At 30.5% G+C, this 18,329-nt stretch overlaps 1 protein-coding gene across 1 annotated transcript; it reads right to left on the reverse strand.

Moving 5' to 3' along the window:
• Window positions 1-941: 941 nt before the first annotated feature.
• On the reverse strand, window positions 942-10,827 carry LOC107436408 (galactoside 2-alpha-L-fucosyltransferase Sec1). The gene is made up of 3 exons (XM_016048119.4): window positions 10,370-10,827; window positions 5,994-6,270; window positions 942-2,054 (listed from the first exon to the last, which is right to left on the reverse strand). The coding sequence occupies exons 1-3, from the start codon at window positions 10,521-10,523 to the stop codon at window positions 1,454-1,456; spliced, it is 1,032 nt and encodes a 343-aa protein (XP_015903605.1). The 5' UTR covers window positions 10,524-10,827; the 3' UTR covers window positions 942-1,453.
• Between the last annotated feature and the right edge of the window lie 7,502 nt (window positions 10,828-18,329).

The following is an 18,329-nucleotide window of genomic DNA, read 5'->3' on the forward strand; positions in this document are numbered from 1 at the left end:
TATTCACATATGTACATATGTAATATACTATATACATAAGTACTGTTCCGTTAAAGTGGGCCGTAAGCAATTGAAAAATCGTGGTGAGCTGATTCGGGCCCAAAAAGGCAACCCTTCATTTAACGTTCAGTAGGTATATTTTATTTTATAACCGCCGTTGAACAGCCGACCAAATTTTGGGTTTACGACAACTAACGTTGGGTTTACGACAACTAACGTTGGGTTTACGACAACTAATCAACTCCGTTGCCTTGTAATTTTGAACACAATCCAGAAGACAAGGAAACTAATAGATCAAATATTGGGAGAAATTTGCTTTCGTGGTGGACTTTTTGATGCTACAAACCCACCTTTATGTTACATGGAGGTAAATCACGATAACCTTCCACAGTTAGCGTGACGACAAGGGGACTCTATCCAGTGATCCGCCTACCACTGGGGATATTTTATGTCAGCAGTGCGGATTTCGTATCGAACAGTCATCACTGGGATTCGAATTCAGTTCACCTCATTAAAAGGTGAACGTTCTATCCCCTGAGCCACAGCGGCTCAACGGTCAGTATAGGTAATATCGGGGACTGTGGCACTTGACCTTAAAAGAAAATCGAGTAAGATATACCGGGCAAACGTATACCGAGCAGTGGCACCTAACCTTAGAAGTATCAGTGTGCAAAACAGTATACAAAACAATATACAAAACAGTAGTGCTTAATCTTTTAAAAAAAAGAAAGGAAAAAAGAAAAAAAAACATCAGTGTAGGGCAAATCGGGCAATGGCGCTCACATCCCTGGATTAATCAGATTATCAAAAATAATAAACAGCTATTATTACAGACTGTTTATTATGTTTAATGCTTTAATTGACGAAAAAAATTTTATCGTCGCCAACGGCCCCTTTCAAAGGAAGAATACCTTTACTAAAATTTATTTTCCAGGATAAACTTTTTATTTTTTGAGATATTTTTTTAGTCTTTTTGACAATAAATAAATCTTAAATATTTTGAGTATAGTCACTTTATGTTTGCCTGTACACATGATTGATTAATAAGACAAGTACTCAATACTCAATATGAGTTTTCGATACTGGCAGGAGTTTGAAATTTCGACTGAAATTCATTCGGGAGAGTTTGAGCTCATTACAAAGAAATTTTAATTCAACAATTATCAGTTCCTTAATCAGTTACAAATGAATGGTTAAAGAAGTAAATACACAATGCTAATTAAGAAAGTTCAATATTGCTATCAGAATAAAATTTGAGGCAGAATTAGATATTCTCATTTAAATTGAAAGATTCAATACTTGAAAAGTAGCGTTGACATAACATTCAGTACAAGAAAGATTCAATACTTAATAGGAAATATGATATGATAGCCGGTAAAATAAAAGAATCTTTCATTCAAGGGGAAAGTGTTAAATACTGAATTTGAATACATTAGGTAATACTAGAAAAGTTTCATTCTTGAAACGTAATGTCATTAAATATCGAAGAGTTGACGGTAGCTAATCCTTTCCAACGAGGAGGGTACATTTTGTTGAAAATGAATCTGTTATTTGTAAATGAAGTATTTGGCTTGAGAAACTTGTCGAAATAGAGAACTTCTCCACCAGCAAGGTAAGCTCCCCAGAACCCAAACGTCCCATAGGTCATTATAGTATGATTGCAATGAGCTAAAACCGATAAATCGTGAGCAGGAGTCGATGCCTCTCCGGCGACATGAAATCCGAATCGTTCGGATAGATTTTTGATGCACCATTCTCGGTCGTCGCTAATTAAAATGAAAATCACTGGACTATATTTGTCTCGAAAATAATCTGCAGCTTTTTGAAAGAACTCCATGTTAACAGCCACACCACCAAATTCATTGAGCCATCGATTCTGGTAGTCTCCCCGGCGAACATGCACGCCGACGTACGTCACGTTATTGGTTCGGTTGACGTTAGCTGTATGTAATACTTTATACGCATGTTCTCGCAGTTCTTCTGTGAATCTGAATTGTTCACGAAGCTCATCTTGAATGTGATCAAAGAATGTGTATGAACAAGGATATTTGTACCTGAAATTAAATATACATATAAATATAATAGATCTTAAGTTTTACCGATTAAACCTACAATTTACCAGAGTTGGGGTTTTTACAGCAACATATATAAATTATGGGGTAATTATTCCGTTATAAAAGTAATATTTGTAAATTCTAAACACGCGTATAATAGAAAAAAGGTCAAACAAATTTTAAAATATTTATTTTTTTCAAAATAAATCTTGAAGGCATTTTCTGCACATTTTAATGATTTTCACATTATTTTATAATTCACTTATTTTGTAATTTTTTAAAAAATCAATGAAAACTGTTCACTTCAGAAAAATAGAAAATTTATAATTTGTAACCGAAAAAAAAAAGTTTTTGCTCACACAATCTAAAAAATCTGCAAATTCGTAATATTTCTTGATTATTATGAGTTTGGAGATATTATAGCAAAAGATAATATTCCAAAATAGATAATTTTGGAATATATATAATATTTCAAAAAGTAATGATTTTTAAATATCGTTTATATACATGAAAGATTTATATTTAATAGGAAAAAAGAAGTATTAAAAAAAAGAAGTATTTCTTCGGAAATAAGCAGCTAGTTCCCCCCCCCCCCATCCCGTTAGATTTTAAAAGAAGTATCCGTAAAATTTCAGAATCTCCGCAAATGTATCCGTGCGCACTATAGCTCTCTATTTTATATATATATATATATATATATATATATATATATATATATATATATATATATATATATATATATATATATATATATATATATATATATATATATATATATATATATATATATATATATATATATATATATATATATATATATATATATATATATATATATATATATATATATATATATATATATATATATCTGAATATTTTTCTTTATCATTTTTCGTAAAGTTCTAACTAACAAATCATATGCATTTCTGCTTTTCTGCTAAATGTATTATTTAATATTTCATTCTTATTTTTTAATAAACATAACTTCAAAATCCCCTCCGTGGACGTCCCTACGTCTGTGACACAAAATAATTTTTAATGGCTGTTAAACAACTTAAATGTTATTTTAATGATTTTTGTACTTTTACCTAGTTAAATGTTTATAGTAACTTTTAATTTAATATTTTTTTAAAAAAAAATTATTTTTATGAAATAAATGACTAGTAAACTTTGTCCATCAAAAATGAAATTAATATAGTTCGGTAAATATGTAATAAAGGGCAGCATATGCGAAATCCCTGTAACACAGCTGCTGGGAAAGGTAACCATTCTATTTTCTAATGCTAACTATCAGTTGTTTTTGTTCTATTTGGTGTCAGATTTGGATTCTTGTGTTCAACTGGGGTTTGGCAAAGTTCTCACCGTATACTCCGTGGACATCATAAAGAAGGTAAGAAAAAATTATTCTATTTTTGATAGATGAATTTTAGATTGCAAAAATAGTATATTTAAAAAAAGAACTGGGCCATTTTTGTAACTTCAAAATCAAAAATCAGTAAAATTCAAGAATTAGTTTTTGTCTCCTCCGTGGACATAACAAGTCCACGGAGGAGAAGACGCAGCCAATGGAAGAGACAATGTGTTAGATAACCATAATACAATTTTAATAATTAGAAAACTATTTTCTTTTAATTGATATTTTTTAAAATGGAACAAATGTGTTAATTTGCTTGTATTTTTAAAGAAAATCAATTAAGTTTAACTTTTTCTTATCGGAGATTTCTAAATAATTTCTGTGATGTTTAAAAAATTTTTTTCTCTTCATATTTTAGGAAAAAAATGGCAAAACCAAAATGCAAAAAAAGAAAGCAATCAAATGTTCAAATGCAAAAGAAAAGGGAACAGAAAAAACTTAGTATGAGACAAGCTAGACGGAAATTAAAGAAAACCCTATATTGTTTGAAGAAAGTAAAAAAAAAAAAAAAAAAAAAAAGAGCAAGAAACTTTAAAATCTGTATCAGAAAAAGATTTAACAGAAAATCGTGATTAAATGTACTTAAATTTCTAGAAATTGATAGAGTAAGTCGTTTGTGCCCAGGGAAAAAAGAAACAATAACAAGAAGAAAAGAGAAAAAACAAAAACGTTATTTGGATGACAGTATGTTTAACTTGCATAAAATGTTCATAAAAGAGTACCCTCAACACTCAACTTTCATGTGGAGTCTGAATTTTTGTTTCAATAGTCTTTGCATTTTAATTTATTAATATTCAGTAAGAGTTACTTAAAAAATTATACACCTAGTTTAAAAATGGATGTTTCCTTTCATAGCAGCATGATTAATCGGAAGTGGCTCTATCTCTAATAAGGAAATATTTTATTATTCACTTATTAATGTTAAACTCATATCAATTGTACCCAAAAATTAATGAATTAGTCTTCATTGACATTTTATATTTTATAACACAAAATGTCTCCCCCGTTGCCTATTACATCTCCTCCGTGGACAAGGCAGAAATTAAAATATTTTAAATCTTGTAAAAAATAAAATAGAAGATTTGACCATTATTATAAGGACATATAACAAAAATAAATAAACGCATTTATGTAATTTTTATCTCTTTTTTAATTACTTTAATATAAGAAAATTTTTTAGTCTATTTATACCTTTTCAGTGATAATGACCCATATATATATATACTATTGGAGTTTTACTTAGTAGGAATAAATATTTTTTCGAGTTGAGGGGACAACTAAAGATGTATCAATTATGAAATATGTATAGACGCTAGGTAAAGTTACGAAAATCAAGTGGAAAATTATTTTTTCTGAATAAACATTCTTTTTCCCGAAGGATTATTTGGATTTTTGATTCCCAAGATATGGGAAAGGAGTCGTAGTCGTCATAATTTGGAAGACATGATTACGTTAGTTTAGTCAGGATATCTATTTAAAACTGGTTAACTAAGGATAATTTTATGTAAGAATTTATTTTCAATAATTTTGCACTTATCATTTTATTTATTTGATAATGATGGAAAAAATTCGGACCTCACTTTACAAAAATATTTACATCTTTAAAATCTACTAAAACTTCAGAGAAGTCAGTAAAATAGTTTCATTGCTATAAAATTAAAAATATCCAATATTTGAAATTTTATTATTCTGGAAATACTCAACCAATTTCATTTTCATTTTATATTTTGCCATTTAAAACTATTGCATGCAAAAATTATAATTATTTTTAAAGTATACTTTTTTCTCTTTCGGTTAGTTTTCTCTGTGACTTGGATTAAACAAAAACAAAAAAAATCTGACCTGAGATTCTGTCTTAAGGTAAAACAAGCCTTACGACTGCTAGATACTTCAATGGTCTTTCCTATTTTTTACATCAGGCTCAGTTTGCAACTTAGTTTTACCAGTTAACATAAATTAAAAATAAAGAACAGATATTTTTATTTTATGAATAAATTCCCATTACTGCTTAGTTACCGTAGAAACCGTAGAAGAGGGTTGGGATAGTCTGGTCGGTAGCGAGCTGGGCCCATGTCCGTGAGTTCGTGGGTTCGAACCCCACCGGCCGAAGACTCCCCGTGTAGTAAAGTGACTGATGCACGTTAAATCTGTCGATTCGCAAAAGTCCTCCATGTTCCCATAACAAATCAAAACCTCTGGGGGTATTGGATTGGAGATCGATCTTTCTCTGATTCAGGTCAAAATTACGATCTGTGGATGAATGAATGGATGTATGAATGGGTCCGCCCTATAAACGGTTGCGTCGTATGGTGTGGCAGAAGTTGAATTTTTGGCCATAGATGGCGCCGCTGAAAAACAAGATACGCACACTCTGCCTCAAATTTGCTCGGTTTCACCAAGCAGGCTTGCTCGTGTGGGAAGTGTCATTAGAAACAACAGCAACACTGTTTAGAAAAGCCGCGTATCATTTTACTGTCTGTCGCTAATAAAAATAATTACAGCATATGAGAATAATTTATTCTTACCCTTTAATGAAATTCGAATGGGATGATATGGCTGCATCTTGAGCTTGGAAATATGAAAGTATTGGCCAAGATTGCCACTTGATGTACAGATATTGATGTATGGATTCTCTGTGACTTAACTGTTGAAAATATGGCTTCAAATGTTTCAAATTGCAAGACAGAGGAATGAAAGTACGTCGATTGAGCTTACTAAGACCATAAAGTGTGGCGTACGTACACATTTGATTCCCTAGCCTTCCGAGATTGCATTGTATAGATAATGGTAAAGCTTTGGAATCTGAAATAATCAAACAAGAATACATAATAAATATCAGTATGTTCAAGACGGCCCATGACACTTTGGTCCTTCCGTTTTAGTCCCGTCGTTGCAGTCCCCTTGCCGCTTCATTCCCGTAGCTATTTCAGTCCTCTCTCGATTGCTAATTTACAATCCAGTGTCGTTTAACGACTCGCTCTCTTTTTTTGGAGATTTTAATCTTGGCTGAAATTGGTCTCAATTATAATACAAGCTTTTCTTTCTTTTAAAATTTTTTACCTGAACTAAAACAATGCCAAGAATCAAATATTTTTATTTGAAAAAATGTTAAACAGTGAAGCGGGTTGTTAAACGCCGCTGGATTGGAAAATTGCTCCCCGAATCAGTCCCGTCACTAATTCGATTCTAGACATTACAACCCATTTTTTTTATTACGGTGGTAACGTTTCAATGGCTTCAAATATAATTTTTTTTAGTTTTTTTAAATTATTTATTTATTATTTCCAGTGACAGAAAATCGGGAATTTTAAAAGGTTTACTTAAAAATTAGTAAGAGTAAAATTAAACGTTTGAATTATTCAAAATATTTACGAGGAATTAGTCATAATTTTCTGATAAATTAGAGAAAAACTTTTTTAAGTTTCAATGAAATCTATCATTTTTTTTTTTTTTTTTTGTATTTCATTATTTATAGAATTATGCTAATTATTATGTAATAATGCATTATGATTGTAAGTTTCAGAAAACAAATAAATAAATATGGACTTCTAGGCTAACTAACTCCACGAAGTGCTACTTAGAAATTCGTTTCAAATAATTCCACCCTTGAAAGAAAAAAAAAAAAAAGAAAAAAAATAAAAAAAAAAAAGCTACAGGTAAAAATTCATAAAATAACAGGTAAAAATTAATAAAATAGGAATAATGATCATTAGCAGGAATGTTTTGCAGATATGGTAATTTTTTTAAAATTTAAATTTAAAACCGAAAAACAAAAATTACCATCGTTAACGGGAAAATTGGCAGAACCACAAGCTCAAAACGGTCTGCTTCAGTTCAAGATTGTTTAAATTCATGGCGGACAACACTGTGACAGGTTAGAAACATCAGTCTGATTTTTTTTTACGTAATTCGACATTATAAACACTTACAGATTTATAGATTTATAGAAATGCATACAAATGACAAAACTGTAGCAAATATTCTATTGACATGCATGTGCTACACAGATATTTGCAAAATTAAAACGCGTTTTTTTTTCAATTTTTTTTTTTATTATGATCTTTTAGCATGAAAGCAACCTCTGTTCATCCTCAAATTTCTTTTTCTAACAATAGTCACTACTCTTTTTTCCGTTAAAACAAATCATCCAAAATGTCATAAAAGGATAAAGAAAAGAATTAATAGGATAAATATATATAGTATACGATACTGTGCTTAAAATGATTTTAGAGCAGATTTTAAAAAATATTACTATATAGGAAATATTAAGCTGGAGAACCATGGCTAAGGGAAGAATGTCTTGTCATAAGCTTGTTGAGAAGGCCAAGGCCCATCCTGGGCTGTCGTGCCAATGAGAAGAAGAGGAAGGAAATATTAAGGGTTTATTAAGTAAGATAATTTAAGAGCACTAGTTAACTTCACTTGAATACTACATATCTTGAAGATACCTTTCAAAATAATCCTGTTTTTTTCCCTTAATTTATACTACATTTTTTCACTATTTTGATATTCTATACATCGTCAGGTTTTGAACCTGGGACGCCTTATTGAAAGGCGAGTGGTAGATAATTTAGTTGTTTATAAGTGCATTGAAAAAGTTGAGCGTAAGTGCAATGAAAAAGAAACATGAATATTTTACCGACTACTTATTACAGATCTGTGTTCACCCTTGTCCACTACTTCACTAGATACTCGTCAGGCTCTTGGTCTAAAGAAAGATTTGACTTTCATAAAACAAAATATCGAAGAAATTTTTTTCTTAATGCTCCTGATAGAAATAAGCTTTCTAATAATTCAATAAGCTACATATGTTTCAATACATACTGTATAATAATAACTGTAACTGTATAGTATTAACTGTAATTACATTCATAATATCTCTCAACAAAGAAAAACGATTTATAATTTTTGAGAATGTAATTTTTAAGTACTCCTGCAATGGTATTCAAACAAATTCGGTTAAATGTAGAATACTTCTAGCCATTTATTTACTAACTTTAAATATTGTTTATCGTTATCGTTAAGAAATGAAGAAACGGTCAATTCTTATGCTGTAATATAAATTACAATAACGTAATAACTTTTGCCAAAAAGGACGTAAAAAGTTAAAACTCTGAAGAAATGGACAGAAAATAGCTTTCCTGGAATTAACATTCATGGCATAAATACAAAAATGCTTTAAAAAAAATCCAGGAAATTTAAAAAAAATAGCGACCTTAATTTTAAATTGTTGGGATTGGTTTGTTTGCCTAATCAATCTTTTTACTTAAAAATATCATCAAGTACAGTCATTCGGGTTTTAATCAACAACTTCCAAAAGAGAGAAGGCCACCGCACTGATAAGCGAGTAGTTTTTATTACTGAAATTAGTAGTCCGAACGTTGTAACATCTATCTTATTTTTCACCCAATACGCAGCTGTTGTTCGTTTCTTCGGACTACTAAAGTCATCCGAGCAGTGGTCTCTCTTCTAGGAGGTGTTGGTTTAATATGAAACAAAAATTTTAATTTTCATTTCTATAAAATTGTTCCTCTAACATCATTCGAACCTGTCTTATCATATTTGATTTTCAATTGTACATTACTTGATCAAATGGTTGCAGATAACAATAAGAGCGAATGGGGATAAAACATTGATTTCATTTGCAATCAGAAAAGCGAATAACTGGTGGACTGAAGGACTGTAATTCGATATGTTTCATGTTATATTTCCCTGCATGTAGTTGGAAAAATAATTGAAGATTTATAGAAAAAACTTTTAATAAAATAATAATAATAATAATATAATAGTAAAATCGTGTCTTATAATAGCCTCTAATGAATCGTATCTTATATTAGCCATTGATGAATCTATAAGTAATATACACTCTACAAAAAAAAAAAAAAATCGACGCACCAAGAACGCACTAAGACGCGCAAAATCGACGCTCGATCAGGCTGGAATGATGCCGACTGGGGACATATAGTCTTTAGCGACGAATCCCGCTTCCAACTGTGTCCTGACGATCATCGAAGACGTGTTTGGAGACGCACAGGGCAGAGGGGGGATCCTGCCTTCACTATTGCACGCCACACTGGCCCTCAACAAGGCATTATGGTCTGGGGTGCCATTTCCTTTGACAGCTGGACCCCTTTGGTCGCCATTAGAGGTACACTTACTGCACAGTGGTACGTCGACGACATCCTAAGACCTGTTTTGCTACCGTTCCTTTTGCAGCACCCTGGGCTGGTTTTTCAGCAGGACAATGCCAGACCACATACGGCACGTGTTGCTATGAACTGTCTACAAGCTTGTCAAGCTCTTCCCTGACCTGCCAGATCACCAGATCTCTCTCCCATCGAGCATGGCTGGGATATGATGGGAAGGTGATTGCATCTGGCACGGAATGTTGATGACCTCGGTCATCACCTTAATGAGGCGGGTCAACACCTTATTGAACTTGTTACTGTAACTCTGCAATAAATTATTCAATTGTTCTGAAATTTTAATCATTTACTATTCTGTACATTGTCTTCCTATCCACGAATTTTCGTTTCAATCGGACAACTCCTTCTTGGTGCGTCGATTTTTTTGTTATAGAGTGTATTATCTGTCTTCTTGAATAAGCTTTACACTGTAATAATTATGGTGCAATATATTTCCGAATTTGATGTTGAACAATCCAACAAATTATATGAAATTACCCTTTTTTTTTCTTCTTTAAAGTTAACACCAAATTAAGCTTCCAGATACAATTTAAATGGTGAATGAAAGCTCTAAACATCAAAAATGCAAACCGTTATAGCTTATCTACGGTAAGCACAATTTATTCTGAAAAAGTACATTTTGGTGTTTAACAAAATGTACAACAAATATAAAATTTATTCTCTAAAATTTATTGTATATCTTATGAAAATCTCACCTGATAATATAAAGAAGGATACTAGATCACCGGCATTACTGTTGTAATAAAGAAATACAGAAATCAAAAATATGCAAATAACGATTATCTTATTCCGTCTTGATCTTGATCTTGAACATCCATTTAAGAGTAAAGGCAACTTTGGAACAGACATCCAGCTTTAAATCTAGTCGCTAAGAGACTTAAGATTTCTTCGAATTGGATGACACCAAAAAAAACAGACCATTAAGCTATATCACAACAACATGATTCTTCATATTGATGTCCCGAATCGGAAATCGATCTATCTTCTTCAGATCGTTTCGCTACGGACGAGATATTAAAACCTGGAAAGTAAATAAGTCATGTATATTAAATGGAGGATGTACTACACTTATGAATAAATAAACGAATGCGAAGCAAATAGCAGCTGTTTTCGTTAGGCAAATGTGATATTTAACCCCAAGCGGGCGAAATGAGGCGAGAGATTATCCTTATCTCAAATGTCGGTGACGTATTCTACAATTCTTTTAATGTGCAAATAAAAGATGATAAAATAAAGGCGTATATTTTATCATACCAAGGTATAAAATTGATTTTTCAAAAACTTACCTCTGAAATGTATATCATGAAATAATTTAGATGTTTAATTAACAGATAACACGGAGGAACATTTTTTTGTTTGTTTAGTTTTCTGTTGCATGAGATTTTTTTAAAAAACGCATCTGAACTACTTTTGTATCGCTGAAAAACCGTTTCTTTCTCCAAGCTACGGTGTTTATTTATTGTTTTGAATGACATTTTTATTCTATTTAATCGACGAAATGCACAAATTCAAAAACGTTATAGTATGTAACAAAGGGTGGCATAAATATTGCGACAAACATCTAAGGGAAATAAGGCACATCATCGGGTTTAAAATCGCATGGAAATCCTTGCCTAAAAGTGTGGTCATACGCCACTAGGAGCGTTTCCTCTGTTTCTTCGTGTACTTCTGAGCAGATCATAATAAGAAAGCGACTATAGCCACGTATAACGACAGTTCCAAGAACGGGTTTCTATGCAATTTTAATCCTGATGATGTGCCCTAAGAAATTTGTCTCAACATTTACGTGACTCGCTGTAATATATATAAGGTTTTTAAGCTTAGACGTTTCGACAAAAAAAAATTCGAATAAAAAATTCATTTTAAAAAACTGTAACTTTAGGAACAAAACAAATTTTAGATTTGAAATCCTCATACCCGAATTAGGCAATATCACATATCTACACAAATGCAGCAAAAAATTCGTTCCCAAGTGTAATTGAAACATTCATTTTTTAAAGCAAACAAAGCTAGTATGTAATGCTGTATGGTGCAATGGCATGTAGCACAGTACAACTATTTCTTTTTTATTATTATTATGTTAAAGATACAAAAAATTTAGATTTCAATTTTTATAAAAGACAAAATATATTATTTTAATTGAAACTAAGATTTTCGAAAAACTTTTAATGCATTGAATTTTTTTAGAAATACAGTGTAAAATGGGCAAATTAAAAAAAGAGTGGAAAGAGTAAATCAAAATTATTTGAAAATTAACTTAATGAATCAAAATAATCGTAAAAATGAGAAAAACAATGCCTTTAGCATTGGCACGTGTATAAAAAATATTGGAGTGTAAAAAGCATTCTCGTAAAAGCCCGTAGTGGACTAGGAGATAAAAACTACTCCGTTTCGTAATGAACGGCATAATTTTATAACTGTCGTTGAAGAGCCGACACAATTTTTGAGTTTACGATTACTAATGCTCAGATCCGTAGCCTCGCAATTTTGAACCTAATCCAGAAAACAAGGAAACTCCTGCATCAAGTATTGGGAGAAATTTGCGTACATGGGGAACTTTTGGATGGATCTAACCCGCAGTTGAGTTACATTAGAGGAAAACCTCCTACGGTTAGCCTAACGGCAAGGGGACTCTAACCCATGATCCGTCTACCACTGAGGATATTTTTAAGCAAGCACTGTGGTCGGTGCAAGCCAGATGTGCAATGTGTGGCTACCAGCTATATTGCTGGGATTCGAACCCAGTACACTTTATTTAAAGGCGAACGCTCTATCCCCTGAGCCATCAAGGTTCGGACGGCATGATTTTTATTTTATGACCGTTGTTGGACAGCCGACCCAATTTTCGGGTTTATGACTACTAATGTTCAACTCCGTAGCCTTGTAATTCTGAACCAATCTTCTTGAATGCGAGAAATATGAGATTTAAATAATGGGAAAAAATGTAATTTTACTTAAAAATATGTAGCTTAGTAGAAAGTCAACTCATGAATGCGATACAATATTTTTATTTTTTTTAAAAACTAATTTTTTTAAAAACTAAATAGATTAAGATTTTTTAGTTATTTCTAATTGGAGTATTAAAAAATGATATATTTTAATTTTTTTCTACACATTGTTGGGTATTTTTATTCACATTTTGGTCATGGAACAAAAACTACTAAACACTGAACTCAAATCAAAGAGTATCTATTTATCTACCTATCTATATATATTAGGCAACTAAATTTAGTGTAGTTATAGTAAAAATAACGCAGTTAATGCCAAATGCATGCCCCTCCTCCCCGTTACATCAGCTCATCTTGATGATCTGGAATCTTTTTTTTATTCACATGAATGCCGATTCCCTTGCTAACGACATGAGTTCCTTACCATCTCTCTATAAAGCGTGGAACGATCTGATTTGCGTTTCCCGTCCACAACGGTTTTTCTAATTTTATTTTTCATCTTTATTTATTTTTATTTCTTTCTCGACTACTGCGGATTTTCTAGTTTAGTTTTTCAGCTTTATTTTCCATTTTTTGTTGGGCAACTTTCCGTTTTATATCTCAAATCACTTTTGTTTTTCCTCATTCATGTCTAACAAGTTCTGAGAGAATGAAATGAAAACATTGTACTTACTTTAACAGAAAAGCAATTTTTTTTACGTGCCAAGTTTTTTTTTTTTAAATTTATTTTTCTGTCCTTAATTAAAGATCAAGTCGATTTTCTAATAAAATAAAAAATTTCTGTTTCTCTATACCGGGTTGTGGGAATGCCATAAGCTAAATTTTCTTTTAGGCTTAGCGGAAGCCATTGTTTTAAATTAAATTAGAGATGATTCAGTTTTGTCGCATATTTTACAGATAACATCAGTTACGTTTGCTAGCTTGTGGCTCTGATCAAAAAAGTTGTTTGTTGCGCTTTCAGTAATACTTAATTTTTTATTTGTTATCTAAATCAGGGGTGAGCAACCTTTCTAATCTACGGGCCAATTGGGTATACTATAGCCTACGTCACAGATCGTGTTATTCCTACTAAATTTAACTAGTAAACAGCATTTTCTGCGAACCTGATTTCTAGCAACAAGTAAAAGCATCAAACGAAGTGTCTTGTTATAAGTCGCTACTAGCCAGGTTGGAATTGTATTAGTCTAGTTCCTTTGGAAATAATTTATATTGTTGTTTTACCGAAGTTTATGAATTTAGTAAGCATATTTAAAACTCAGTTTATTAATTAAACTAAAAGGTAAATGTTATTCCTAGTAAGTGGAAGTAGTTGTGCTTTTTTCATGTTATACCCAATTAAAATTTTAAAATTTTTCGGTGGGCCGCATATAAAGTAACACTTATTAATAATTTACAGAACTTTACTTATAGTAAACATTAGAATAAAAAAATATATAATTTAAAAAAAAGTTAAGATTTCATATACAAGTTTTAATGCAAAATAAAAACAAACAAGAAAAGAACAATAAAACGAATTTACTTGAAATTTTTAATGAGAAATTTGGCACTGTTTTTTCGATACAAGCTGATCAATATCAGCCGGAATTAATGAGGTAGCTACACGTACGCAACTTTCTAATATTGCATCACTCAGTCTTGATCGGTAGTCATTTTTGATTAATTTCATGGTTGAAAATAATTGTTCCCAAACATACATGATGTCTCAGTTCGGATCCGAACTGAGACATCATTTGCTTTGCATTTTTCGTCAAAAGCGGAAATTTCTCAGGGCTCACATACGATTTATAAAAATTTTCTATGTTTACTGAGAAAAATACATTTTTTAAATCTGTATTATTCTGCATGTCAATCACTTCCTTTTGAAAGTCTTCGGGAACTGTATCCACATCGATATTAAATGGCGAGGAAAACATTTTCATGGAAACCACTGTCTTCTCAGCTTTGAACATTTGAAATCGTAATTGAAATTCGTTGATTAAAATGTCTATATATTGTGAGTATTTTTGAGAAGTAGTAACGTTTTCTTTTTCTAAATGTGGAAAGTGAGACACATTATTCTGCAAAAGATTCTGTTTCCACAATTTTAATTTGCGTTCAAAGCCCTGAATTTTATCATACAAATTGTTAATAAACTGCCCTTTGCCTTGAAGTTCCACATTAAGATCATTGAGATGCTGAGTCATGTCGATGAGAAACCCAAAATCGTCACTCGTCACAAAAAATTGTTTCGGTTTAGTATGTACAGTCCGCAAAAAAAAAAAGATATCACCCTGAATAACTTTCGTTCTAATGATCCGATTTTCACGAACTAAGTGTCAATCTTAATGGTTCCTGGGGGTAACCTCAAATATGCTAATTAATTAGTGCTAACTATTAATTAAGTTACGAAATCAGACACAAAAACGTACTTTCTCTGAATAAACATATATTTTTTTTTACATATTTGGAATCTAGACACATGAATTAGGGGGGGTAGACAAAATTTTAAAACAATTGGGTCGTAAATTGGGTTGCAATAAAGGTTTATATATTTGGCGATAGTCCAGAAAACCGCCAAAAAAAGTCGCCTGCGCTAATAAATATTTTAAGATAACCCTTGACTGATTCAAAAGAGAAACGCTTAATTTTACTAGGTTGCTAGGCAACCAATTTCTGACTGTAAAAAAATTGAAATAATGTTTTGTGATTGCTCTGAGAGGTTTAATTAATAGTTAATAGAAAACTCCTCGAAGTTTCTAGGCAATAGACAATTTTTAAGTTCATTTATGTCCAAAAAGCAAAAAAAAAAAAAATAAATAAATAAAATAAAAAATTATTTTAATCTCTTTTGAAAAGAAAATTTGAATCGATTTATAAGTTTTCAGAATTTAAATACATGAACTTTTTATCTGATATTATTTAGATTATGCTATTTTTGCTATGTTTATTCGAGGATTTCATACTAAAATCAAATTAACATAACTTATAATAGCTATATACAAAATTTTAGGGATAATGATTTTTACAGCTTTAATCGAGTCTTCTAGGCATGAAAGTTTGAAGGGAAAAAAAGTGCATGAAAAATAAAATGTAGATTGTATAGTAATTCTAATGCACATTCACAAGGTTTTCTGTAATTTACGATTTCTTTTTTTCTATAACTCAATGAATTGCTGAATGTTTAGTGGCATTTTAAAAACATTGAAATATGTTATGTTTAAGAATAAGATATAGAAATAATATGTTGCATATTGTATGATTCATTGTTTAAAAAATTGCTTCATTTTGCTAGATATTTACGTTACATGGTTTTCTTTGGATAAAGATGATTAGCAAATAGCATCCACATGTTTCGATACATTCTGAAACTTACGTTCGCAAATTCACCATAAAATGTCGCACAGCATATTCTTCAATTACGATAAGCTACATTTACCACCAAATACTGCTACTATGATTATTTTTGTTATATATATATCAGATATATATATATATATATATATATATATATATATATATATATATATATATATATATATATATATATATATATATATATATATATATATATATATATATATATATATATATATATATATATATATATATATATATATATATATATATATATATATATATATATATATATATATATATATATATATATAACGTCGTTGCCGAGTGGAAGGATTAAAACAGGTCATAGGTCGGGAAGGAGGGTACAAAATTTTTTTATTAATTATTAGACAAGAGCAGTCATGAGAATGAGTGAAAGTGCACATGAAAAGTTGCGCTCCTTGGTTATATGTTAGGGAAAATCTTGCAAAGTAAAATCCGTAATATGTCTTAATTTAGGGAAAGAGGGAACTCTTAGTAGTTGCTATTGGTTTATGAAATAGATCGAACGTTTCCCACACAAGAGCAAAGGGAAAAATGTCCTGCTCTTAATTAAATGCATACTTGAGCCAAAAATAGATTTAAGAACAGGATGTGGTTTTTAAAAGTGTGAGAAAGTATTTCGTTTAGAATACTTAATTAGGATGAAGTTTTATAGCAAAGAAACTAACATAAAAAGATTAATTGAAGCTTTTTATGTTAGTTTCCCCTTAAGATACTGAAATGGGGGCACGAAAACTTAAAAGATTTTTTTTTCCTAATGCCCGCCTGTGTTAACATCAGTCAATTCAGGCATCTACAGGGCGACAGATATCTGTGTGGCCTAAGGATTCCTAACGAGCATCAAACATTCTCAAAATTAAGTGTTCATTCACTGGAAAATTTAGTGTTTATTCAATTTAAGAACTGTTCCTTCACTTGGTTATCTTGCTACTTATTATTTAAACCACCAAAAGCTTAAAACAATATTATGTAAGTTATCTAATTTTTTTTTACATAATTTGCATTTAATAACAAATATGTCGACATGCATTTAATAACAAATACGTCATTTAGCTAAAATTACAAATTTTGAAATTTTTATGATTTTTTTTTAAAGACAAGCTAAGCTTAAGTATTCCTTCACTGGTTAGTTTACCCTATAAGATTTTGAGAAATTTGCGATGTTGTGAGAGATGCTTAAAAATGTTGACTGCGTATTTTTATTAATATTTATAAAATATAAATTCAAGAAATTGATGAATATTTTATTCCAAATTTATTCATTCGTATGTATATTATTGAATTTTTATCAGTTATTGAGAAAAAAAAATCACATTAAAGAAGCACAATCTGTTGTATAATCATATTCTATCAGAAGCATGCTTTTATAAAACTCCACATTCTCTGAATAAAATGTATTTTATTCAATAAAATGTTTTATTCAAATTTCTTTACTAAATTGCAAATAGAATTTTAGACGACTAAAGAAGAAACATCGTATTTTATAGCTTAAAAAAATAAAAATGAAAAGATAAGCAAACGATTATTAGCGAAAAAAATATGAATGAAATTTTATGCTAAGCGCGCGAAGTCAAGTTCCTCGCAAGTTTATCACATTTTAATATTAATCGCTCCATTTAATCATTTCTTCAATGTCGCCAAATTATTTTTTTAAAAACAATTAATTTTAATTTTTCTCAGCTTCTAATTAATAAAAACAGTTGAAACTTTAGATTTTTCAATTGAAAAATATGTAGATTAATATGGTATAAAAAAATTCATACCTTATAATTCAAAAATTTTTCATCCTTAATTTAATTAAATAATAAAAAATAATTAACAATTATTAAAAATTATTTTTTTCGTGAAATTATCTTTGGGTAAATGAGTTTTATGACTGGGTGAAATTTTCTTCGAATTGCTTTATTAGTTTTTAAAATATGACTAAAAACGTAAAAAGTGAAATTAACATTAAGGGGTACGAACTTTGAATCGCTCTCCTGACCAAACTATGGGGACCATATTTCCCAGATTGCGGCTACCCCCTATATTTTGAAGGTTAAGAATCCAAATATGTAAGAAAAAATATATGTTTATTCAGAGAAAGTACGTTTTTGTGTCTGATTTCGTAACTTAATTAATAGTTAGCACTAATTAATTAGCATATTTGAGGTCACCCCCAGGAACCATTAAGATTAACACTTAGTTCGTGAAAATCCGATCATTAGAACGAAAATTATTCAGGGTGATATCTTTTTTTTTTGCCGACTGTACTACCATTTTATTATAATTAATTTTATAACAATGCGATGGGAGAAAGTCGATAAAATAAATTCAATTTTAGAAATGC

The sequence above is a fragment of the Parasteatoda tepidariorum genome, chromosome 5 (assembly GCF_982258835.1).
Source record: "Parasteatoda tepidariorum strain Cologne lab strain chromosome 5, Ptep-v5.0, whole genome shotgun sequence".
NCBI classification, from domain to species: domain Eukaryota; kingdom Metazoa; phylum Arthropoda; class Arachnida; order Araneae; family Theridiidae; genus Parasteatoda; species Parasteatoda tepidariorum.

Coding starts and splice junctions, on each gene's coding strand:
- LOC107436408 (XM_016048119.4), bottom strand. CDS start 10,523: ATGTCTGTTCCAAAGTTGCCTTTACTCTTAAATGGATGTTCAAGATCA. Junction 6,271..10,369: donor ATCCTTCTTTATATTATCAG/GTGAGATTTTCA, acceptor TGATTATTTCAG/ATTCCAAAGCTTTACCATTA. Junction 2,055..5,993: donor CATTCGAATTTCATTAAAGG/GTAAGAATAAAT, acceptor ATTTAATTTCAG/GTACAAATATCCTTGTTCAT.